Source organism: Athene noctua, chromosome 3, assembly GCF_965140245.1.
Source record: "Athene noctua chromosome 3, bAthNoc1.hap1.1, whole genome shotgun sequence".
NCBI lineage: Eukaryota > Metazoa > Chordata > Aves > Strigiformes > Strigidae > Athene > Athene noctua.
The window spans coordinates 38,036,538-38,063,508 of record NC_134039.1 but is presented as its reverse complement, the minus strand read 5'-3'; the positions used below and the strand labels follow the sequence as shown (position 1 = coordinate 38,063,508).

Here is a 26,971-nt window from a genome sequence, read left to right as displayed (position 1 = left end):
TCTTTCCTGGAGGCTTTCTCCCTAGAAAAATATGTCAAAGCTCCCCCCCAAAAGGACAGTTGTTCAAACTATCCAAAGGGAGGGAATTTCCTAATCTTTAACTGGTAAGGATCTTAAACAGTAGAGCAAAAAATCTCAGTGAAATTGTTTCAAATAATTGAAAACTGAGCCATGGCTTCACAAAAACATTTGTGACTTGGGTCTCTGAACTCTGGTCCTTAGTATACTGAATTGCAATATTTTGTGTGACTGTGTAAATATGTCAAGGGGAGTTTTTTCAACGTCCTATGCAAAATAAAGGTTAGTGTTTCTCAAATAGGCTATTTTCCGTGAGATTTTTATTAGCCAGATAATCCGTCAGGCAAGTTTATTAGATACAGAAGACAGCTTTGGGCCTCATCAGCATTACAAAGACCAATTATGACTGCAAAGTTATTAATAGTTTCTGTACTTTTGGGGGGTAATCTGATACAAGTTTAAGCTCTGTATTTCATTACTGATTTAAAGAAAAAATCCGTTTGCTAAAGGAAACAGAGGTTTTGGGACATTGCTAGTACTTTTCCAAAATGAAGGGACCTTTAAGGAAAGAAATAGGAAAATTGATGTGTCTCTGACAAAAATATTCAATTAAATATAAAGGGGATAAATATTCAATTGTGTACACATTTTACTTTTATTATTTATTATATTATGATTAGATTCAACATATAAAATTATTTAAATTCAAATTCATACAGTAGATCTGAATAATTAAACATAAAATTTTGCATTTTATTGCCTTCAGTAGAGTTTCTGTAGTAAAATATTTTTCTCGATACTGTTATGCACTTACAGTTGGGTAGATAATGGAGTTGTCATAGTACTTCACATTATTCATTTTATCTCAGTAACTGATTTAATAATTAACAGAAAAAATTCTCACATTAATGAGATTGAAAAAAATGCATCTTGCTTAGTGTAGCACTGAGTTAATAATTTGTCCTTAAAGATTCTTAAAGCGTATGACAGTATTGGCTTCTGTCAAAGATTAGATGAGGTTACCAACTGGCAATCGGGGTAGACATATGTATGCATAAGGTGTTTTGCTCAAATTGATGGGATTACCATCCAGTCTGATGTCTTCAAGAGCCCTACGTACATAAGTAAAATCCTTCATTTTGCAGAAAGTGTCTTCATGCATCTCTTGAATGTTGTTGTTCTAAAAAAAAAAAAAAAAAAAAAAGCTATCAGAATAGTTGCCTGAAAGTAATTTTCTAATATTTGAAGAAAAATTTATGGATGTATTTTCAGTGCCTAGAGAGATACTTGTTTGATCCCAAGGGCTATAAGTCATCAACACAGAAATCTTCCAAGTAGCAGGAAAACTCCTTGGCCAATGCAAAGCTTCAAAACTAAGTAATTCAAACCTTGTACCAGAGACGGGCTTTGCAGGAGAGGCCAGGTAGAAGTATAGAGCATTTTCATATCCAGGATCATATTGAAGAGCCTTATTAACGCACATTGGAATCAACATAGGCCACTCCAAAAATCATAGAACTGTAATTATCGTTCTGACAGCTTTGATACACCTCAAGCTGCAAAAGCACAAATCTGCAGTTTGATCTGGGACAAATTTCCCTCAGGCCCTCTCACATTAGATTAACATTAAACCCATCCATATATATATAGGGAAAATTGAATGCTTCAGGTTTTATTCCTTTGATTTAAATTCCTCTTATATACCTTACCTTTGCTGAGCTTTTGTTCTTGAAGTGAACCATTTTCAATAATGAATTTCTAGAATACAATATTGTCTGGCAATTGAAACAGAAGCACAGAATCATCTAGGTTGGAGAAGACCTTGAAGATCATCCAGTCCAACCATTAATGTTCTCAAATACACCATATCCCTAAGCAATATGTCGATCCGACTCTTAAACACCTCCAGGGATGGGGACTCCACCACCTCCCTGGGCAGCCCATTCCAATGCCTAACAACCCCTTCTGGAAAAAAATACTTCTTAATATTCAGTCTAAACCTTTCCTGGCACAACTTGAGGCCATTACCTCTTGTTCTATCACTTGTTACTTGGCTAAAGAGACTCATCCCCAGCTCTCTGCACCCTCCTTTCAGGTAGCTGTAGAGGGCGATGAGGTCTCCCCTCAGCCTCCTCTTCTCCAGACTAAACACCCCCAGTTCCCTCAGCCGCTCCCCGTACGACCTGTGCTCCAGAGCCTTCACCAGCTTTGTTGCCCTTCTCTGGACACGCTCAAGTCATTCAATGTCCTTTTTGTAGTGAGGGGCCCAAAGATCCCTTCCCTGTCCCTGCTGGCCACGCTATTGCCGACACAAGCCAGGATGCCATTGGCCTTCTTGGCCACCTGGGCACACTGCTGACTCCTGTTCAGCTGGCTGTCAATCAGCACCCCCAGGTCCCTCTCTGACTGGCAGCTCTCCAGCCACTCCTCCCCAAGCCTGTAGCGCTGCTGGGGGTTGTTGTGGCCCAAGGGCAGCCCCCAGCATTTGGCCTTATGGAAACTCCTCCAGTTGGCCTCAGCCCATGGCTCCAGCCTGTCCAGGTCTCTCTGCAGAGCCTCCCTACCCTCCAGCAGATCAACACTCCCACCCAACTTGGGGTCATCTGCAAACTGACTGAGGGTGCACTCGATCCCCTCGTCTAGATCATCAATAAAGATGTTAAACAGGAGTGGCCCCAAAATCGAGCCCTGGGGGACACCACTCGTGACCAACCGCCAAGTGGATTTAACTCCGTTCACCACAACTCTTTGGGCCCAGCCATCCAGTCAATTTTTTACCCAGTAAAGTGTGTGCCCATCCAAGCCATGAGCAGCCAGTTTCTCCAGGAGAATGCTGTGGGAAATGATATCTAAACAGTGTCTAAAAAGGTCTACTCCTGAAATGAGAGCTGTCTGAAAATTCTTCCCTTCTCCACTGCTTTGCTAGTCAGAAGTTGGTGTGGAAAATGTCCAGCTCATTAGCTTTGGTCTGTAACACATACCACTGAATACTTAATTTATAGGTATGGGCAGGTGAAAAAAATTGTCAGCTAGCAGGCTGAGTCATTCTATAGATTTATTTATTAAAAGATAGAGGTCAAATTATATATGGTACATCAGGTTATTTAGTCAAAGTTTTTTTGCTGTATTATGGAATAAGTGAAAACATCTGATAATCCAAATTGCGCATTGGTACAAGATGAGAGAAATGGAAAGAAGCAGAAATTAAAAGGTTAAAAGAAAGAATGCAGAAACAAAGGTTTAGGTAAAAGCAAACGCAAAACACAAAAAGGATTACAGAGGGATGATGCATGGGATGTTCCAACATAGTTAAATGAAAAGTTTGGCTGAAAAATGTTAACAACTGGGAATTACCTTTATTAAGAGAATGAAATGCGTTTCTACCATATCTAAAAGTATTCCTGTTTGAAGATTTGTATGAGCAGTTGAGGGATTTCTGGTTTTGAAGTCTCTTACACTGATGTTACTTTTGACAGCTGTGAACATAACTTTAATCTGTACTAACAATAAATCTAGATTTTTATGTTTGAAAAATATTGTATTGCAAATTCTAATAATTAATCCTTAGCTGAGCTAAGTTTTGCTTCTTTCAAATACTGCATTCACTTTTAATTGTATTAAATATTAAATTTAATATAGTTGTTAATTGTATTTTTCCAATAATTTGTTTAGTCAGGTAAGTATACTTTTGGATAAACAGAAGAAAGAAAACAAAACAGTTTTACTTACTATTTGAACATGATCTATAGAGCCATTACTATTGTAGCGTACCTGAAGATGAAGAGCTTGGAGGCTTTCAGGGAGTGGAAAGGGAATGTGATCCAAGTTATTGTCAGTGATGTAAAGATGCTGCAGTTCATGCAGATCCTAGAGGATGAAGGAAAAAGGCAGGGGGAAACGGTAGACATTTTTGAAAATATCTAGCAAGTAAGTTTGAAATCTATCACTGCAGTGAGCACCACTGAATACTATCCTAACTTCATTTCAGCATGGTATGTTTGAAAAGGCAGAAATTCAGACAGTCATGAATTTTCATTTGCACAGGCTAAGAAATGTTGTTAAAGATTAGGTGTTTGTATTAAAATGAAGGAAAAATTTGCTTTGAAATGTCTAGAGACTTCATAGATAGAGATGTAATTTTAGTGATGTTCTAAAGTAAAATTACTGCCTCTCCCAGTCTTTGTACAGAAAGGCTTCCTATTCTGTCTGTGTTCTTGCTTTTGTGACCTTACTCAATTTTGCAAAAGTGCATTGGTGTTGAAGCAAATTATAACTGCATAAAAAATGGCTGAGCTAAAAATAAATTTCTCATTCCATTTGAAAAGGTAAATAATTTTCTCCCTTGACTTAATGGAAGAAGGAGCTTCATCTAATAGTTATAACAGTAGTAAGATACAAACTTGGCTAGGTCAATAAGGCTCAGCACAATACTCTCATTTTGCCCCCTTTTACACTCACAGTTATGATGATACCTAACTACTTCTTTGAGTGCAGTGTCTTAGTTTTAATTCCCGCTGACAGAACTCTCAGATATCAGGGCAAAGGTCCTTGGAAAATATGGAAGATAAAGGCTGAGACTCCTTCATGGCTAAAATCAAGAGAGTGAAAAAGAAAATGGTGCTAGGCCAGAGTCTCAATCTGAGGGACCGATTTTTGCCAATCATTCCTACTCCCAAGAACTGCCTTATGCTGGGCTAGGAGAAAATATCTGATTCAGTAACTGCTCTTGGTTGCTTCATTCAGAAGCTGTCTTCCAAAGGAGGAATTCAGAGATGGCTGGTTACAACTGCCTTCTTGGATGCAACTGAATAGTGCATATGAGCCAGGTCTAACTTATGAAACTAGCCTATATTCTGTGACTTCAGATTTCACGTACCATTAGGAGCAGTACATGTCTGCTTCTCCCCACCAAAATTCTCAAGGAAGGGCAATCACTCAAATATTCCAATTTCTTTCCTTTTCAAGGTGGGAAGAAAGTATATACATTTAGTGAATCCTCTAGGAAGTTCCCATGTAGGTACGTGGTAGAGTAAGTTTGAAGCAGTGGCATCCATAGCTTTGCCCTTTCCTCTTGCCTGTTTGTAAGGGTAGAGCGAAAACAGCTTTCTGGAGTCTTGCTAGTCATGTGGGTAGTTGGTTCATAGATACAAACATAGTATGCCATCATATGTCTTGTGTGGATCTTTGTGAAGAGGAATAAAAAGGGTTCTAATGTCCTGCTGATAGTGCTCATACATCTCCCTCCATCTTTATAGATTACTGAGCAGCCAGCACAGTCATGGTGCCTATAATCTTAATGGTTTTACTAGTGTAGAGTGACACTTAGGCTGCTCTTCTGACCACATCCTTTGGAGAGAGGAAGAAAAGATTTTTCCATCAAATCCAGACTTACTTTAAATGCCTCATTACGTATTCCTTTGCGACCAAGCCTGTTCTTACTAACATCGATGAATTTTAAGGTAGATGGTAACTCAGGGAGTTGTCTTATCTTATTGTCACGGAGCACCAGCTCCTCAAGTTGGGGCAACCTCTGGAAAGCATCTTCATGGATCTCTGATATAAAATTTGCAGTCAAATCAATCCTTTTTAAGTTTTCTGGCAGAGAAATAAGATACAACAAACATCTAAGAATATATTTCCCAAAAGTTTTTTAAAAAAGGCAAAGAAATATTAAATTACAGGTGAAGTGTCTTGAATCAGATCCATTCCTGACCCACAATGTCACAGTTTTCTCTCTGTATATAATACAATAATCCATATTTGAACAGTTCTCCTAAGGAAGAGGATCAACACTTCCTTCTTGTTGTGCTTACAATTGCCTGTGTCATTCTCAGTATATCTTTCAGTGAAAGATTTTAAAGTTAATAGTTTTAAAATTTGTGTGTGTCCTGGGAATCTTTTAAATTATTATCTTTTGGAAAAATAAAATTTAAAGGAAAATAAACATATTCTCTGTCACCTTGTTCTACGTTTCTTTATTTTCAACACTTTCCTATATGTTAGAAATCTGATATATTGGCTTATTTTTTTCTAAAACACGCTCAAACAAATTTTGCAAACAAAAAAAGAAAATGAAAGTTATTTCTGGCAAATTACAACAATGTCTAAATATCAGTGCATCAATATGTGTTAATTTTAAATGAGTTATTCTGTATCTTCTGTTTTCCACCCAGAATGTTTTTAATGGTTATTTTATTTTATTTTATTATTTTATTCTGTTATTATGTTAACAGTATATTTTGGCCTAAATAAATTTTCCCTCTTCTTAGTCTTAATTCCCCTTGTTTTTTTATATACTAGTTGTGTTCGTTCCAAACCTTCATCTTGGTTTGAGCAAGCCAAACCATTATAGTTTTCTTTCATAAAAGGATCTTTACATTCCTTTGAATTATTGTAGTAGCCTTTTTTGACACTGATTCCACACTTCTCATCATGAAATCAATAAGCATTTGTTACACAAAGTTAGGTCTAAAACAAACAAACAAACAAAAGCATGTGGCTTGATATTCAATCTGGTGAGTGTATAGCAGCCCCTGTCTCTAAACAGGGTAGACTTAATACTGCTTGAAACATCAGATATCTTTAAGAATCTCAAGTTAGAAATGTGAAAATATAAGCTCCCTAAATCACCAGTTTTAGGCCAGAAGTGGTTTTGGACTAGCAGTTTTCATTTACTGAGGTTTTTCTTAGATAATTCTGGAGTAAACCAATGAGTGTATACTTTAAAGGTAAAATTTAAAGATAAAATACCTTTCATACAGATACTTTGTGAATATTTGATCTCAAAACTTGTCTGGTTTAGGAAAAATGCACGTTCTAATATTCTACAAATGTTCCATGACATTTGGGTTTTAGAAGTAACAGCAAAAAGATAGATGAATGTTGTTATTTCTAATAATTGAAAAATTTGACAGAGTCTGCATTTGAAGTATTTACCTTTATGTTCAAAAGTAGCAAACTATTTTCCCATGTGTGCATTTATGTGTACAAACCTACTATCATCAAACATTACATAAAATGAATCACTATGTCTTAGATTTGTATGCACCAGAACTAATAGTAATTAAAGCTAATTGCAACAATCTATCCATACTTAAGTTAGAAAAGTCATTTCTGTTGATCTTCCTGATTCTGTTGTAGCGTGAGTAGAAATACGTTGTTTTCTTAGGCAACGGTGGAACAGCATGAAGCTCATGATCATCACAGTAGACTGTGGTCCCTAGGCATGTACACAAAAGGCAAGTGGGAAGACCTATCAAAGAATTTAAAAGAAAAGAGTTTGTTACAATAAAAGTGTACAAAAATTATATGTAAATTACTACAATTGAATGCTCACCTAAGCACATAATGATAAGATTTTGTTGATGATATAGTTCACTCCCATTCTGGATCACCACAGCAAATAATTGCAACAAGAAAGTGATTAAATTCTGCTTAAAACTATATTTTTTTCTTCCTATGCCTATTAGAAGGTCATTTAACTTGTTCTGATACAGTGTTTCTCAGGCTATAACAACAGAATGTTATGTGACTGCAGCCAAACAAAGATCAGTTTCCCCCTAAGCTGGCAAGTGTGTACTTCCGTCTAGATAGAGAAATAACAGCTGATGACTGAAACTTGCTATGATTTCCCAAGTTTGGTTCTATAAATAGTACTTCTGAATAATTTGCAAGAAAATTAATATTTTCCTACAGAGCTATAGAGAAGTATCCATTTCCTTTGCATGTTATTTAATTACGTTTTGTGATTCAGAAATTCAGCATCATGAAAAACTTTTCTATCAGTCTGAGTTAAGGTAGCTTGGAAACCATGTTAACAAAACATTTGGTTACCACCAGAAGTTCATGAAAATGAAAAATGAAGCCATTTTACCTCAGTCATAAAACTGCATGAATACCATGAGTTCAGAAGCTTCTTCTGAAATTACTCTTCAGATCTGATGAGAGTAGTGACGCTGACTGGTTTGTGTGAGTGTTATTTTCATTAGGAAATGTTGTTAGTCGCTATGTGAGTTGAATTTTTGATGCATCTTTTCTTTGATTATGGGTATAAATCATCATGTCTTTTTCTCAGTGTTTAATCCCATATAAATACTTTTCTGTTTTATGTTTTTCTCCTCCTTGTAGCAGATGGCTGGTTATTTGTTCTGGTTACTTTACAAAATAGTAGCATAATTAACCAGTACAAAAATGTTTCTCTTGCAGATGAGTTTTTTTTCTCCGTAACAGTTGTGGCTACATAGAAGATTTCTTAGTCTGTATCAATTACCAACAGGCAGCAGTAACTAACTGAAGGGCAAGCTATATATGTGGTATCTTTTCAAGCAAGATTAAAGCATCAGTGACCAGAGTACTCTTTTATTTAAGATTCTCTACTTGGGCACACAGGATTAACATTTCTGGAGAGAAAAGACTCTTTTTTATACTTATCCTAACTTTCTCCACAGGACAGTTTAAATTAGCCACAGGGAGCAAGCCTGACACCGAGAAAAAATAAATTGTCACAACTTGAACCATTCCAGGAAATCTGGGCCTAAATGAACATAAAGTTCAGGATGGCTGACATTTTTTCGAAATATTGCAACACAGTACAGGAAGAAAGTTTCCCCTTATGTCCTATTTTTGATCTTTGAGGGGTGCTACTTGTCACGTATGGCTGGTGTAGACTGAAAAAGGACAGAAGTATGGGAAAGATTCAGAAAGATATCAACGAGAAAAATGAACTTGGCTTGGTGTTCCTGAGTCTTGTAGTCTTCTATTCAGTACCAAGCCAAGAACAGCAACAACATCTGACAGGAAAATATGTTGCTGAAAGGAAATAAGGACACAAAAAAATCTGATTTGATATTTTACAGCCTTGAGCCTCCCATGCATATCTTTAGTTGATGCAGTAGTTGATTTGCATTCAGTGTTCAAAAATACTGACAGATACAGAATTCATCATATGTAATATTTACATGAAATGTTTCGTAACATCCTGAATCTTTCAGAATTGAAGAAGTTTGTGTGTTTTTTCAGACCTCTCCTGGGAAATTCTCATTTCCATTTTTGTTTGTTTTGACATCAGTGTATTTATTTTTTGCCTGGTCAAGTCTCACTAGTAATATGTATAAAAACAAGATGAGGAATTATTAATTTCTCAATTTCTCTTCACTGAACACACAGTTTTGGAAGTATGAATTCTCTTTTTTATTTTTCCTTTTCATTTCTCTTCTGTGGCACTCAGTTATAGTTTTAGGCATAGTAAAAAGTAGAATTTTCCTGTTGTATGTCGATCATCATACAACACACAGACCCATCACAGCAGTGGATAACTCTAGTAAGCTTCAACTACAAGAGCAGAATAGCTGCTAACAAATGCCAGTTATAAGCATCACAATGACTGTGTGGGAGAGGGACAGATTGTGTTTTACCATTTTAATTCCCCTGTGAGATGTTGAAAGTTCTAATTTCACTGTAGCTATTCAGAACAGAAAATCAGCTTCACCCAAAATTTCTACATAGATCCCTTTCCTTCAGTTTCACCGGTTTTAGTTTTCATGGTCAAAAATTTTTCAACCTTTAAATTATATTTTGTATGAACACATTTATGAAAAACATGTAACAAATAATTATAAAATAAAGATAGTTGGTAATGATATTGAAATGAAAGTAAAAAAAAAAAAAAAAATACTGGTAGCATTTGCCAACCACTAGTGACTGTTTAAGTATTAAGTAAAATTTTATTTGAAAAAATCTTCATTGGCACAGTTATCTTCATAGTGAAATAGTATGTAAACATTTTGTCTAGTCACCTATCTGACTTCAGAGCATTCAAGATGGACATGTTATACCTCTATTCAGTAAGAGAGGTACAGAAGTTATATACCTCCTCTTCAGTAAGAGAGGTAGATATTCGTAATCAAGCACAATGTGGTCACTCAAAAGCAAAGCTGCACATGCAAAACTCATTTCTCTTTCCTACTAACCATCTTGAGTTTGGAGTCCAAGAACCCCAGACCCCTGTGCTGAAGACCCATCAATTAATTTTGGCGTCGATGCTTCCTCCTCGGGTTCTTCTGTCAATGGTGCAGAAGAATAACTCTCTTGAATTATAGCACGTAGTGCTGTCCCAATATCTGTCTAGGGAAAATTAAGAGGAAACAGGAAATGTTACTATTTACTTCCACTGGCAGCTGTTTCTCTTCCGGTTATTCATATTCTCCCACTAGAGGTCACGTATGTTCTGAGGTTTAGTGCTTGAGCTACAATTTATCTGGCAGCTATAATGAATTCTGATGATGTGTAAACAATGCATGAAACTCCAACATCCTTGTTCACTTTTTATCTCAGTCTTTTAAATGTTTTGATGCATGCACACAGGCATATCCTTCATTAGTGAGAACATGCACTAACAAAATGTTTTTTCCACATTCATTTAAAGTTAAATTAGATTTTTGATAAAAATTGATATATTCTGTGTGACAAATGAAACATTGCTGTGAAACATCAAAAAGATGCAAGTCATTTAACCATAAAATTGTAAATTGTACCAGCATAAATCAAAATCCAATGTAGTTGTTCAGGCTGTGTTACAAGAACACTAACATGATTTAAAAATCTTATTATCTAAGAATTCTGAAGTGTAAATTTACATACTACTTGCTAATATGTTGGCAGTGGTTTTGTCAACTTTTTTTCTGAATTTGAATACCAGAAAGCTTTGGTTAGCTTCATTTATAAGTGACTGCATTATGTAGTGTGAAAAATTAAGAATATAAGTAAAAAAATATTAGATAAAATCTTGATTTAGAAAAATCTTTTAAAATTTGGCAGATCCTTTCATGGAACTAGAAACCTTGTTTTTTCTTCTCCACTCAACGTAATTAGTCAAACAGGTAAATTTTATCATGTTAACTTTAATTCTAAAGATGCATTCTGTTAATTTATTTATATGATAACTTCAGGATAAAAATGAAGATATAACAATTTTCTTGCATCATATCACCCCTCATAAAAAGACTATTTCAGATTTGCCAGGCTGGTTGCAGAGGGGCCTACCTTTGCAAAGAGACAGAGTAGTTTACTGTAATCATCTAGAAACTGAGAATGAACTCTAGTTGTGTGATCTTTGCAAGATATTTTACCACTGTATCTTGATTTTCTCATGTATAACAATATTGTTTGACCATGTCAGGGCCTCCTTTGAAAATGCACTTTTTCTTTTTTAGATCCCAGACGATGAATTAGTGTCCTTATAGGCACATCTGAGGTATTGTTTAAAAATTAGGTACTACCTTCACGCACTATACTGTGTGTGTTGCACCCCTGTACTGCAGTTAACACTCCTCAGCCTATATCTAAGTTGTGACCAAAAATAGGAATTTTGTCACAATATCTTTATCCCAAGTATGAGGGCACTGAATCCTAAAATTATACTTTAATAAAGATTTTCCTCACTGCAGCCTTCTAGCATAACTCCACCATAAAACTATTGAATCCCAAGTTTTCCGCCTGATCAAGCATCTCCTTTTTTAGATCATCCCCCAACTATTGCTGACTTTGCTGTCTCCACGGAGAACAGTTGTTGAAATCACTCACACTAGTACTCATAAATTCTAGTTGTAAAAGACAGGTAAAAGTATATTGCACCCAGACTGGATGAGTGGTTAGGATTTTTTAAATTAGGCTTTCTATGTTGACTATACAAGTTAAAGGAACTAACACACCTGAGATCTGGGTTCCAAGAACAAGTAAAACTTTTGCCATATTCTGATCCCTGTTTGAATCTCTTAGCTTAACTGTATAATATTTAGTAGGTAGAGTAATTTTTGTCTTATTAATCCTGGATAGGACAGATTTTAAGTATATTTATATTAAATATATATATATATATTCATAGGTGTATATATGACAATTTTGGAAGAAAACACTTTACCCTTTATAACAGACTCTCTGGATCTCGTGGTGTAGCTACAGATCACTACTAGCAAGTTTAAATATTGCAATCCTGAACCACCTGAGAACATCTAAACCATCTAAAATCTACTCTTTGCACAGAAATAATTTCGTTTAAGTTATATAGTGTCTATAGGTTCAAATATTTTGTATCAATAAGTTTCACTTGAAGACAGAGAATATGGAAGCAATGAAAAACCAGGAAACACTCTGAACCTAACAGACTCAGATTTCAACTGAGCACACTTCAGGTTCTCTGTATGTTCTTTAGTTGTATTCCAATAAACCATAGACACTATTACTAAGTCGGGTTTATGGGTAAAAGTGCCCTGATACAGTTACTAGGATCATAACTTTACAAAACGCATGGTGATCAAGTGAGCAAAATGAACTTCAGCTGAACTATGACTGAGTAACCTGTTCGTGTAAGGATGTACCTTGTTGCTTTGTGCAGACAAATACACAATGTTCCCATCTGCAGCACTGACAGTAAAACAGCTTAACCAGGAATGGACTTGTGGACAAATCAAAAGAAGACTTTGGGAACAAAGGAAATGGGACAGATGTTCTCCGAATGGAGGAGGCCTAGAGGGAGAGATGCATTCCAGACGTTTATTGACCCAGGGTAGTACTGCACTAAAGTGTTTGCACATGCTGTCTACTTCTTCACCAGCTTTGTGGAAATCAGGTAACAGCCCCTGTCCTGAACTTTGGAACAAAATCTAGAGATTTTGAGACATAATAACAGCTTTGTGTGCATCTTTTGTGGCAGTTCTACTGAAAACAATATTCTCGAGAATGGCAATTTCAAGATATAGTTTGTAAATAGGCTTCAGACCCAAGATAATGTTCCTTTCTCTTGTCATGGGATTGGGGTTATCTACACTGACTGTCACTTCTCTGAATATTAGAGGGAATACTTTATGGAATTTACTAGCTTGGGATTTGTGATTTGCTTTATCCTTTCTCAGATGTTCTTAGTTGATTGACCACTATAGCTGTTGGGCACCAACAGCAGAGGAATTAACTTCTGGTAGTTCTGTTTCTACGCTGTTATCTGTCTCTTATTATGGGACGTTATCCAGTTTTGGAGATGCACAGTTTAAAGTCTCCCCATAGTTTGCTTGCCAGCATGCTAAATCTGGGTTCTAGAGAAACTATTCCAAGCAGTTATCATTATCTATTGAGGCTCCTACACTTGTTGTGACTGTCATAAAAAGATACCAGTTATTACGGTGAATTTAATGATGTTGCTATTTTTACACTGATAGTGGAGCAGGAGTTCACTGATACATGTGTATGACATACCAGACCTAGAGCATGAACAGTATTTACTTGTACATAGGCTGGACTTGAACCAGTAACCTAAAGGTAAAAAAGTCTGTTTCCCATTATTGGTTATCTGATCCATGCAGCTTTCTATCTTTTACATATTTGATAAATCACGCAAGATTGTAACAAGACAAAGATGTTTCTTGGACTATATACTGTACAGAATGATTCTTTATCTTCCAGATGTTTATTTATTTTTGGCAACATGCACTTTACTAAAAAACTAAACCAGAAATGATTCTGTATCACTTAATGGTATTCTCCATAGGGTTTGGGGGGGATTGGAGGAGGGGGTGGGGTTTTATTTCTTTTGCTACTCTTAAGTAATATTCTTCATGAAAAATCACAAAGCAGGAAGAATATTATAGAGAAATACAATAAAGTGTGTTTCTTTTTGCCAATAATTGCAAGTCTTCAAATCATAAACAGCTTTCCAGGCCAGATTTAATACACAGCATAAGAAAACACTGAAAGCAAACCGTATCACCTACGTTTAGAAATCTAACTATGCAGTTTATAGTTACCCTACTCTGTCTTTGGAATCAATCAATCAATCAAGAGATTTAGAGAATACCAGTGCAGAATATTAGCCACAGAGCATGCCAAAGGAGAGGGATACATTTCCTAAGATTGTATGGAGTATTTATTTCGTCCCTCCTATATTTATCCAATGTGACTACATTTACAAATGAAACTGCTTAATGTGGATGGCCAAATTAGAGGCACTTTCAGAGCACTAAAAGTAAAGAACACAGAAATCTACACATATCAAAGAGCAATAAAATGGAATTGGTAAAAGTCGACTTGTAACTTCGGTCACCCATAGGCTAAGCATTTAGTCTATATTAGCATTCTTTCACAGTCAGCAGAGAATGAGAAGAAACTTCTGAAAAGCAGCTCCACCCATTGCCCACAGATGCTTCTTTTAGGATGGGCTCTTATCTCTCACTATTGGCTGAAAAGAAGGTGAGACAAATGAAAAGATTTTTAAGATTAGAAACGGCTCAGGAGGCTCAGCTGTGGGGGGGGAAAAAAAAAAAAAAGATAGGTATCTGTGGGCTAGGAGTCAGTAGGGGTGGAACAAAATAGAAATGAAGATAAGAATAACTTATATGAGGATTATGGATCCACATAATCTATGCAAAGTAATAACATATAAAAAATAAATAGATTTAAAGAGGTAAATGACAAGTTTGGAAGCCATCAGTTGCCACATTTTTCTTCTGAGGTTGTGTAATTCCAGTGGCAGATATTTTGTCCTCTGCGTTATGTCTACATCTTTTAGGGTCAAAGTTGATATATTATATGTAATAAGTTTAAATCCACAGGAGAATCTGAAGTGTGTCCTGTTTCAGTGCTTCTTTTACTGAAAAAAAAAAAAAAAACCTTAAAAACACAAACAAAATCTCAAAACTTATAAAAGAAACATTACAAACTTGAAGGGACAGTTGTACCACACACTGACCCATCAAAAGGAACTAGTTTCCCCCACAGCCGTTCTGAAACTACCAAAGGCTTACGAGAATATGTCTAATTATGGTAGAGGTTTTTGGTTTGTTTTCCTTTCCAAAAGTGGTTCATGCTTGTTTCTTCTTGAATTTTGATTTTAAGGTCTTATTTTCTCCTATGGTGCTATCTTAAAAATCAATAGATCTCTGAGCCATTGTGTATTAATACAATAACTACTTAGATTTCAAATTATGCAGCTCAGATAAATTGTCGTTTTCTTGTACAGAGCTACATAAATAAGTTGTGTGGAGAAATTAGTGTAAGAAAAGTGAAATCTTGGGGAAGGGGAAGCTGATATTTTTTTACAAAATTTCTAAGTAAACTGATTTTACCTACTCAGTCATTCTCTCAGATTTTAATCACTTGCACATTTACATCCACATACCTAAATGTGCATGCCCCTGTGGTCTGGCCAGGATCACCTGTGTTCAACACAGAGGACAAGGGATGGAAGCTACTGAGTCCTTTTAGTGCCTCTAGGGTTCTTCCTGATAAGCATTGAAAACGAACATTTGGACAGGTTTTTATCTGCTTCTGTCATAGGGCAATCTTTTTCCTCAGAGTCTTGGATACTCCGGCATCCATGAATCTTACACCAGGTTGTTGCTCATTGCCTCCTTTTCCTCATTGGGAATGTGATTTCATGGTGGCTAACATGAAAACGAATGGTATATATTGTATTCTACTACCTTATTTCCTGTCTGCTGGTGTTAGGATGAAGGGTCTTCACCAAGAAGTCATCTGTGCTGGGATGTTACCAGTGTGCAGGATCTCTGATTTTGACATAAACAGCACATTCCTCAGTTCTGCTGATGGGAACAGTGTTCTGGAAGTGGTGCAACTGGGTACAGTGTCCTTCATTATCAATACAGTCCATTCTTTTAACACTTTAAGCCTTCCAATTTTTTAGTTATTTTGTTGTTTCTGCTGGGTCTTACACACACATACAGGACTAAATTCCCATTCATATTTCAGTCAAGCCAACCTTAATATTTAAGTTACAGAGCTCGAGTATTAATGCAGTTCTTTGGAAATTAATGTCTGCAGCTTCTGCCTTGGAAAATGTAGGTAGACCCTGAAGTTCTTTTAATTAGTCTTAGAAAGAGAAGTAGTCTTTTTAGCACCTTCACCACAGAATATCCTAAAGCTTCTTGTCTCAAAAGCTAACTAAAGTATCAAAGTATCTATGTCATGCCTGATTTTAGCTGAATAAAAACATTTATGCTGCACAGCATTGCTGCAGAGATTTTGCTTACTAATTCTGTTGTCTGAGAATGAAGACATTCAGTATAAATTAATCTAATCTGGATTTCCATGAGTACAAATGAAGTCAAAGTCTCATTCCAGCACTGTATTTGAAATTACAGATTTTATTTCTAATATTCTGCTTTGAAGGGCTCTGTAATATCTAAGCCTACAGCAGGCACTTTTCTTTGGAACAGTGCTGAAGTTTTTGCAAGACAAAATTTCAAAGAGAAACATGCCAGTTTTAGAAATCAGAACAGGGCTCTTTGCTCTATTTAAAACACAAAAGGACTGAAAACTAATCCCAGCTATTTAATTAATATTTCCACAGGAGCTCATGTTTATCCAAGCCACAAAATAAACACACAGCCAGACAAAGCTGGAGATCACTCAGATGATCAGAGTATGTACCAGAAACACTGTCAACCCTCAGACCTGTGTTAAGGAGCTGCCTCAGCTGTACTTGCAGAGCTCACTCTAAAGGAGGGTTCAGGGTCTCAAGCATATTTCCTCATGCTGTCCAGGCACTGCTGGAGCTGAACATGCTTTTGCCCAGTTCAGCAGCGTGGCTTTTCCTACATGCACTGTGATTGCTTTGAATCCAAACTAAAGCCAAACAGTGTTAGAAACATGGACAAAAATGACTGGATTCACACCACCGAACTTCAGACATTGAATTTAAGTGTCCTATTTAGTAGCTTAGTCTCCTTACACTGCTGGTGCAGACAGCAGAGGAAGAATCACCTCTTGAGGGAGGTTCAGCACACATATGTTGTGAATTAACTCCCTGAGGTGTCTATCCATCTTCCTTTGTCTGTAAAGGAGACCATATAGAGGAAACTATTTTCTATCAGTCATCAAGGCCAAAGTCTAGTGCCAGATATGCTCTTCCTCTCATTTCTACAGCTTATAGGGCAAAGACATTTCATCTGATTTAATTCAATCCAGCACATATATGTAGTTGCAGTGATACAGGCATAGCAGCCACAAGTTGTTATATCTCCAGAACTAGAGAAGTTTCTAATAGTTTAGGTTTTTTCTTCATAGTGTGGACTATTATGCTATATAGAAATGTTCTGCCATTATAAGATCATTCAAAAATCTTTTAGTGACGGGACCAGGATATGAATACGGTGCAAGGAAGAAAGTGCTGAGGACAGGGGTGCAGGTGTGACGTATGTTCTGCCACTGAGAGGGACATTCTGCTTCGTAACAATAGACATTTCTACACAACTCTAAAAATAAGGAACACCAATACCAAAAAAAGGAGGAATAATAAAAGAACATTTTTTTTCTGCACATTAAATTTTGTGCTTCCTACTTTGTCTTGAACTTGTGGTCTGAATTCTATGTCCAGGATTGATAGGTGCAGCAAACTTATCCGCAGCTACTATTTCCCCTTCTATTAATAAGAGCTAAGTCAGGAGTGGAAGCTGAAGAGCAGAAATTGGAAGCTGGCTCAAGCTTAGATCTCCCATAAAGAAAGCCAGAGCCAAAACCACTCTTGAGAAATAACAAAGTAAATTTTCAATCCTTGGATTTCTGTGATGTCACAATAGAGATTGTGCTATATGAAATATATACAATTACTGTGGTACTATTTCTATAGTATTTTTTTCTTTAAACAAAACAAAAAAAATTGTACAAGTCATTAAAAACAACAGCTATGTTGATACTGGGTAAAGTCTACCAAGTCTTTAAGCATCTAACAAGATACTAGGTTGCATTGAGGAATCTAGCAAAAGAAATTCTGTGAAGTTATACTTAGCTAACTCAAGTGCCTGAAACATATTGTGCAGCTAAAGATTCAGGCAGCAGTTTCATTAGGGCTTTACAGTTGTTCATGTTCTGAAAAATTTGTTGAGCTGTTGCACACTTAAACCTATTTGTGTAGGGAATGAGGCATTCCTGCACCTAAGTAATTTAAAGAACTCACCTGCTAAATTTGCACATCTGTTTTACTCCATTTCAGTTCAGATGAAAACAAAGGTTCTGGTTCTCCATTAACCAAAGCAAGAGAGCTGAGACACAAATTCCTAGCCTGAGGAGGCCAGCACCCCAAAACACTCTGTTCCAGGAGACATCCTAATCATCAAATGGGGGCCAGAGGACAGTTTGGATGAGATGTTGAAGCAAAGCACCAATATACCCGAAGAGGCAAAACTTGTGGCAGAAGAAGAACGAGCCAAATGAAACAATTATGTAGCCTAATATGAAAGAAAGAGACCTTGGACCTTTTTCAAAGGATTATTAATGTCCCATGCATTAGATAATCACTAAACATGAACAAAATAATGACTCAGAGCAAACTCAGTGCAGAAACACAACACTCTCCCCTCCGAACTGTGTATCAAACTATGCCCTTGATTCTGTTTTGATTATCTCTAAAATGATTCTTAAATTATTTTTAAATGGGCTAGAAATGCGCATGCTATTTAACTTGACCTGTGTTCAGAAAAATATATAGCCCTGGGTACAATTTAGGAATTTGGGGTAATTTTCTGAAATATCTCTATCCTTGTTTCATACCCCACATCAGTTGGGATGATGCACATTACTTTTTCGGAAAGGAGCCACAAAACTGGAAGTCTGGAAATAAAGAGTTTAAGTGACCAGGGAAACTGAGGTAGCAAGCATCTACTGTAAAAGGTCTGTGTAATGTCACTGTGAAGTTTCAGCTGTCACGTCTCTCACAGGAATTTTAAACAGTATGATAGTTACTCTTAAGCAATGAGCCCTAGATGGACCCGTTTAGGTGTTTTCAAACCATTACAACTACTTAGAGAATCTCACCTAGTCTGAGGCAAGAGAAGGATGTAGTTACTCTGTTCAGTTGAGGTAGTGGTAACTGCATGCCCAGTATCAGAGTTTTAGGTGCTTAAGAATGTCTTAGCCAGTACACTTAGTTTTTATAAAAATTCAGATAGCTGAGTCAGTGAGACAAGCTCTTCTTGGATTGTTGTACTATAACTTAGGGACTAACATGCTATTTCAGGTCTTTCCTTTTCATCTCTGATATTTGATTTTGCTATATGATGAAATAGTTGAAACATCACTCAAGTATTTCATGACTATTTTTTAATCCACACAAATGTTCACCTTTTGTGAAGACATCTTTGCATAGGCATATGGAATTGGTTATGAACGGCCGAGTGAATATAAGAGCTGTAGTCAAAGCTTTTCTGATAAAGTAGAAAATTTCCTATTTAAGGATACATGGTAAATTTAATTCTCTTATCAACTATGTAGTTATCTGACTTCTACATTACTTGTACCAATACATAAGTGTTCTAGAAGTATATATGACATGTTCTGAAAGACATTGCATATCCACCCTGAAGTCTCTTATTTAATCAGATACCTACCACAAAGACAGAAACAGCAGTGTAAGCCTCTTTCAACTCTGCCAAATGGCAAGAGGGAGTTCTTGCACAAGTAAGACCCATCTTCAAGTGTGTTATGGCAAAGCAGAGATGATTTATGTGTAACATGCACATCCATGTAAGTGAATGTGTTTGTGTATGACTCAAGTTCCAAGCTTTGTGCAGACACCTGAATATCCTATTATCAGTTTGATTCAAATTCAACAGGCTAATGAAGGATTAAATATTAGACTACAGTGCTTATTTCTGACTATTTTATGGATTGTACTTTCCAGGTCACCTCTTCTGTGTACACAGACCCTGTCCAATCTGTATTCAACTCCCATTTTTTTGCTGCTTATGGAGTGCTAGGATAGCTCCCTTACACATAAGACTTGTTGGGAGCTTATTTTATTGATGAAAATGATTTTCTGATGCCCCTATATTTTCACTTCTTATTTTTCTAACTTAGCTTTTCCTACCTGAAGGAAAATGGACTGGTTATGTTTTACAGGCACTGTAATTAAAAATTTACAATACTATTTTATTCGACATTAGTAGCTAATGTACATAGTAATCTTTTTTTTTTTTTTTTTTTTTTCTCACACACCAGCCAAACAAAGTTTTAGTTTCAAAGAGGGAAAAACTCTGAGCCTTCTGTTTTACCAGTGATAAACTTACACAGGAATGCCTTTGACAGTCTGGCTTGATATTATCCATTTTAAAGAAGGAAATCAGTCTTTGTATATGTTTGCAGAACAGTTGGAACAATGAAGACCCATTCTTGACTGGGGCCTCTGCACCCCATTGTGCTATAAATATTAATTGAAAATAACAATGAAACTTATTGTGAAGAAAAGGGGTTATACAGCAGCTCATGTTTATACTGTTGTAACTGTCAGTTTCAGAAGATAAATCCAACACAAACCTTCTACACTACCTTACAGTGACATTCCTTTGCAGTCTTTTTCTCCTTTAGGACCTTGGAATGTATTCATTGGTAACAAGCTTTTCTTTTACATTGCCTTTTTCACCATTATCTGTGAAAGTGTTGATACTGTTCTCTCTAAAGTCTCTATACACATTTTGTTTCTGAGTGATATGTTACTTAAGGCTTTTTCAGTAACAGTTCCCCTTTGGATACAAAGCTTTAGCTAAGCCTTCCATGTCTCACTAACCTGGGATCTTGAAAACCACATATTTTTTAGTCCAGATTTCAGCCATCTAATATATGAGAATGCATAGCTTTGAAGATTCAGTACAATTCCTTCAAAAAATTCACAGTTACAGATATTTTCCAATGCAAAATCTTTGCCTTAAAAAATGTTTTCCATGTACACATCTTGAATATAATGAAAAGAATGAAAGAAATGAAACAGATCTGATGATACTAGTGGGCAATGCTTTATAACCTCTAATTTCCATTGTTAAGTAACTTTTCCAAACCTTAAAGTTACTTTAAAATCTATGAGAAAAATAGATTTCAAGTGGGAAAATATCAACAGCTGTTATCTAGGTAAAATGTTCTCAGAAAAATATTTACAAGCCAATGTGTGTGTATATATATGCATACACTTAATTTTTGGCATACATAGTTCACAAATAAAAATGCTTCCATCATATGGGAAATAGAAAAGTCATGAACTTGGACTTATCCGTTCTTGATCAACTTTATTAAGCTGAAATTTTGGTGCTAAGCCTGAGACAGGTGCCTAGGGCCCATCCAAAGTTATTTGAGGAAGATGATAGGCATATTGGGTCTGGCTGGGATGGAATTAACTTTCCCCATAGCGGCCCTCAGTGCTAGAGAAGCTAGAAAAGTGTTGATAATACACCCATGTTTTGGCTACTGCTGAGCACTGCTCTCACAGCATCATGTCTCTCCAACTCCCTTCCCCACCCTAAGGCTGGTAGACTGGGTGCGGGCAAGAGGTTGGGAGGGGTCATAGCTAGCACAACTGACCCAAACTGACCAAAGGGATATTCCATACTATATAGTGTCACACTCAGCAATAAAAGCTAAGAGAAAGTAGGTGGGAAGGTGGGGAGGCAGTCTTTGTTGTTAAGGCATTCCAAAGTCTTCCAAAGCAACCACTATGTGTACTGGGGCCTTACTTCCAAGGAAGTGTTTGGACATCACCTGCTATGGGAAGTAGAGAACAAATCTTCTGGCTTTGTTTTGCTTCTGTGTGCAACGTTTGATTTTCTTCATTAAACTGCCTTTGTGTCAACTCACAAATTTTTAATCTTAACTTCTCCCCCGTCCCTCTGAGCAGGGGGAGTGAGAATACAGCTTGATGGGCACCTGGCAGACAGCCAAGGTCAACTCACCACAATAGATATCCCAAGAGAATGATGCAGACTTGTCTTTGAGGTTGGTCTTGGGATGCAACACCTAATTTTAGCCAGATTGAATGAGTGGGAGGAATCTTTCTCTAATTACCTTAGGTCTTTCCACATTTTAGTGGTTACACATTGAACGAGTGATTACAGTACTCAATAGGTAACATTCTGGAAAGGACATACTGGCATAGGCACTTCAGTTTAATTCCTTAAGATGCACAGATGCCTAATTCCCATTGAAATGAACAGGAGCAACACACCAAATGCATCTGAAGTCCTAGAACCAGTCAGTCTCCTGGGATTTCTGAAAATCAGTTGTATGCACAACATTGGAAAAGTTTGCATTTCTCCAATGAGTCTAAAAACATGTTAAACAGAATGAGTTATATTTGCACATAACTGAATTTTAAAATCTTAAACTGAAGACCGCAACAACAGAAAATGTTATTTTGTTTTTTTCTCCACTATTTCAGAAGACTAAAGGCATGATTTGGAGTTCTCTAAAAGGAAATGCAGGTCTTAAATCGGGCCCTAAAGAGTTACTGTACACAGGCTAGATCTAATGAAGGCCTGCTGTTTGTCTGTGTCTCTGGTATTCCTCATCATTTTAGCTATGCATAATAAAAACTAACCTGTGACCTTACATAAATACTGGGTTTTACACATATATCCACTTGTGTAGTTCACGTCTTTATGATAACAGGATTGTAGGGATGAAAGCCATAACCACAATCAAGAAATCAAATGCATTCTGTTTAAAACTTGAGTGACCAATAATATTCAATGTCTAAAAGATAAGTTGCAAGACTGACATGCATGTCTATAAAAGCTGCTTGATTTCTACAGCACTGACCACTCTGAGCTCTCCTGGGTTTAGGGGAATTGTGAATGCTTAGGTTTCTTTTGGGTGGTACATGGTCATAGGAATGTAAGCAAAAGATTTTGGCTAAACATCTAGAAAAAAAAGTCTCTCACAGGGAGGTCCATCCATATGCAAAGTAACATTCCTTCCAACTGCTATGATGGATGACTTTCACTTGATGAATTTTAAGAAGGCTGTCTGAAGACCTCAGTAATGGAAGACAAACCTGCACTGTAAAAGAAGTTTACAAGACAAAATGAAAAGACTATTTGGACTTTGCCTATTCCGTGCTTCCCTAAAGAAAGCAACCCGTGATAGGACTTGTATCTTTTCTTTCTGAATGCAGTATTGATCATCCTGAATTTTCTTTCAGCTGGAAAAGAACCACAGGAAGAACCACAGGAGCCTTGCCTTTTCTATCCTTCACTCAGAAACTTGGAAATGGGACACCCCATGTTTCTGTGTCACAGGACATCACAGAGCAAGCACAGCACAGGAGAGTCCCACCTACCATTCAATGCATTAATAAGGAATCTTGTTTGAATGAGAAAATCTCTATGGTGAGGCACATACAAAATAGTCTCTCATTTCTGGGAAGGCAGACTTTTCTGCAGGACTGATAAAGGCTTCATTTTTAAGAGCAAGGAAAGACAGGAACTGTGACTTATTAGTCAATGTGAAATAGAGAGAGTCCAAGTATCTGGTGGCTAAAAGTGGGGGTGGCCATCAGGGAAAAGAGCTCAAGTGAGTGGATATGTAAAGAGCTTTTATTCTGCATGGCACAGGGAAGCAGGCAAAGAGCAAAGCAATTTGTTTAGAGCAAAGATCTTCTAGTCCTTCTTATATGAGAAAATTTATTTCCTCCAAACTGTAAGGTTGTGATCTTAGTACAAACTTTGATATGATTTTTATCTTTTCAGTTCTCTGGTTTTGGGATATATTTATTTTTAAATTGCCTCTGTCCTTTGACTTCAAGGCTGGTATCCAATTTTGATCTCACCTTGATGAAAGACTGGTATCCTGTCCCTCCTGCTGCAATCATAAATCACTCAGAGGAACATATTTTCATGAATCATGTACTGTTATGTGAAAATGTGCTACAGTATTATGTGTAATAGTGAAAACCACATTTTATTATTTAAATTTTAAATTTTTCACTCAACTTCTATTGCACTCAGTCCTGCATCATACAGTACTTATATCACCTTCAGGGAATTTGTGCCCATATCTAAGCAGCAGAGTGAGATTAAAATTAATGTAGACTTTTAGTAATATAGAGAAATACAGGATTGTAGGAGGGGAAGGAGGTGCTTAAGTCAGCAGTTTGAATCCCTTGCTTATACAGGCAACATATTTTACTATCTCATCCTATAACAGAATTTCAACATGTTTTTTCAGTAATCTTTCTTACTTTCCTGTTTTTCAATTCAAGTACTTTCCCTTTGGTTTTTTCCTTCCTTCTGCCCACTTTTATAAGAGAAATAGAAACCACTAGCATTTATAATCTGAAATGCTTGTGTTGAACACATCTATTATTATCAGAAATGACCTCAGGAAACAGCATTTTACAACTTCATTTAAAAGGGAATGCTTGATGTCCTATCTCAGCTGCTTCTGTGCTTCATCCAGACAGACAATCACAAGGACAACCTCCAACAGAATTTGGTAATTCAAGAGACCAGAGGGAAGCATGGTAGCTTTCACCTTCTGTCAAAGATTTCCACGAAAAACAAAATAAATCTGGAAATATTTTGGCCACATTTGTAGAGTAGGGAAAATGTGAATGAACTACAGTGTGTTATTAGCACTGAAAACTGTTGATTAACCAAAGGCAATAGCAACCACATGAGTAGATTTGTCTGATAAATATTTCCATGGCCAACAAAAACTCATCAGTACCCACTGCATTTGTGCACTTTGGAAGGATAGAATAAATGAAGTTCTGATTACCTCTAATTGGTCAGACTCGTTTTCATCATAGACAAATGAGTGAGGCATCTCTCCAAGTGGTATGCCATAGAACTCAGCATCATAAATTACAGTATCAGTGATAGGTGCAGCTCCAACAGACTCGAAGATAAAAAATCCCAGAAAAATATTTACAAAGGTCTGCATTCTGCTTTCTTTTCTGAGAGAGAAAAAAAATGGACAAAATGTGGGTAATCTGGTGTTTGCAAGAAATCTATTAAAATTAAAATTTAATCTCACAAATACAGTACAATAATTCTGGTGGATAGCTCATATTCATGATGACTCAATGATTTATTCTGTTTTGCTTCATGAAGAGTCCCTGGATCTGAGAATTTCTGCAAACTGTTTTGGCTATACTAACTTTTCAATAATTTAGGAAAGACCTATTGAGTTTTATTGGCATAAAAATAAACTGGTGTCAATTAAAAAGTACCTGAAAGGGTGAAAGGAATATATATATATTAATCTTTTTCCCCTTTCATCTAACTTCACCTATTTCCACTGCACAATTAGAAAAGAACTTTTGAGAAACTAGTCAAAAGCTAGATTATTAAATTAATTGTGTCTATCACAATAAATAAGCTTTTGAAATGTATAACAATGTAACTTTGTCTTTCTCCTCCACCACAAAAAAAGAAAAAAAAAAAGAAAAAAAAAAAAAAAAAACAAAACCATTAAGACCTCTATTATCTGTGGATGAACACAGTCAAAACACTTTTCACACCATAATTGTTTTGCCAGTATATAGTTTTAGTCGTTTGAATGGTGAGGCATATTTGAATCATCACATCTGCAAAGGGAGCAAAACAAAAAATAGTAGTGTCCTCCGTAACCCAGAAAGTGACAGTACTCTGCATTCCTTAATTATTCAATCAAACCTATTTTTAAAGTTTTGAGAAACAGTAGCATGTCACCTGTTTTCCTTGGAGAATAGAACTGTAAAATCAAATTATTATCCATTTAAAAGTTTCATATTTCAGTAAAACAGTAGAAAAATCACACTAGGCTTGAATATTAGTTCTTTTGTGTTCCCTAGTCCTTGCAAGTAATTCATTATTATCATATAATATGGCCGACACAAGGGTCTATTCATCATTCTCTACTTACACCTTGATTTAGCCACAGTTCCCACTGTTTTCACCAAAAGCACAGACAGTGATAAATCTAATAAATTGTACTCCTGATGTGATGCCATAATACACACACTTAAATATTTCATTTTTAAACCGTAGCTAGTTAAAATAGATTAAGAAATGCAGGAGACATTTTTTGAATGTGTGTGCTGAGCAACAAACTGGATTTTAACTTCATGAAAAGAGGTCTTTATGAAACTGGTTTAGGCATGAGGATATGAAATTCCTCTGGGGATGGTTAGAAACACAAGGCATTCATTTTTCTCTCATTTGCTTTATTGAAAAAAGACTTTTCAGCTGCTGCTGGGAGAAGCCAGAGTCACGTGGGCTTGTCTTTGAGAAGACTTAGTTGAATTGCACCTTTCAGTATTAGCTTCCAGTATTACTGAAGTTATTCTGCTTTGTTACAAAGAACTGAAATAAAATTAAATAAAATTAAATTAAAATATAACTGATCTCTGAAATAAACTGAAGTACACTGAAGCTTGGTTTTTTCCTCTTTATATTTTCTGCTGCCTAATTTTGACAGGACTGTTTCTGGTCTTGCTTTTCTTTTGCATGTCATTTATTCCAAGTAATTCAGCGATAAAGGATGTTATCTACTAACCCAAAATGTAATACTAATATATCTAATATAATTTTTCCTCTAAATAAACAATTTCTAAATAAAAAAATACTTATTATTCAAATTGTTTTAATTTCAAATTGCCTAGAATGAAAAGGTTTTTAAAGGGTATAGGGCTTGATAAGTATTTAATTTTGTAAATATATAGACAAATCCAGCAAATACAATGATAATGTCTGTGAAAGAAAGATTATTTACCTATGACTATAGTATCTGAACTAACTTGCAGAGTTTGTCTCTGCATGTCTCTGTATGTCTCTCTACTTCCCTTATGTGTAATATATTGGAACACACTGTAATGATATTGGCATATGCAATAGCTGTAAGATCAAATATTTTGTTGAAGATTATGTACTCCTCTCACAGGAAGGAACTAAGACATATCCAGGGAAAAATAAACAGTTTCAATCTGCAGCCTTTGAATCAGTATTATGCATGATAAAGTAAAACAAATACTATAAAAATATTTCCCGTGTTAAAAATCCAATTAACTGTTCTAAGAGAGAAGTACCAAAACTTACCTTTAGCTTCCAATCTCTCAAATGGGATGGAGTTACTGAGAATGCAGAGCCAGAGGTATTAGACCCTGACCAATGGCAGTGGCATTCTGGGGCTGTGGGAGGTCGTACAGCTG

General features: G+C 36.2%; 1 protein-coding gene across 1 annotated transcript; it reads right to left on the bottom strand.

Annotated features, from left to right (window-relative positions):
* Nucleotides 1–206: 206 nt before the first annotated feature.
* On the bottom strand, nt 207–26,971 carry EPYC (epiphycan). Its single transcript, XM_074901478.1, has 7 exons — nt 26,859–26,971; nt 24,559–24,736; nt 9,987–10,140; nt 7,112–7,270; nt 5,411–5,613; nt 3,790–3,885; nt 207–1,198 (listed from the first exon to the last, which is right to left on the bottom strand). Exons 2-7 carry the CDS (start codon nt 24,721–24,723, stop codon nt 1,028–1,030), a joined length of 948 nt encoding a protein of 315 aa, XP_074757579.1. The 5' UTR covers nt 24,724–24,736; nt 26,859–26,971; the 3' UTR covers nt 207–1,027.

Coding starts and splice junctions, on each gene's coding strand:
- EPYC (XM_074901478.1), bottom strand. CDS start 24,723: ATGCAGACCTTTGTAAATATTTTTCTGGGATTTTTTATCTTCGAGTCT. Junction 3,886..5,410: donor TACGTAATGAGGCATTTAAA/GTAAGTCTGGAT, acceptor TTCATCCTCTAG/GATCTGCATGAACTGCAGCA. Junction 1,199..3,789: donor TCCAAGCTCTTCATCTTCAG/GTACGCTACAAT, acceptor TTTTTTTTTTAG/AACAACAACATTCAAGAGAT.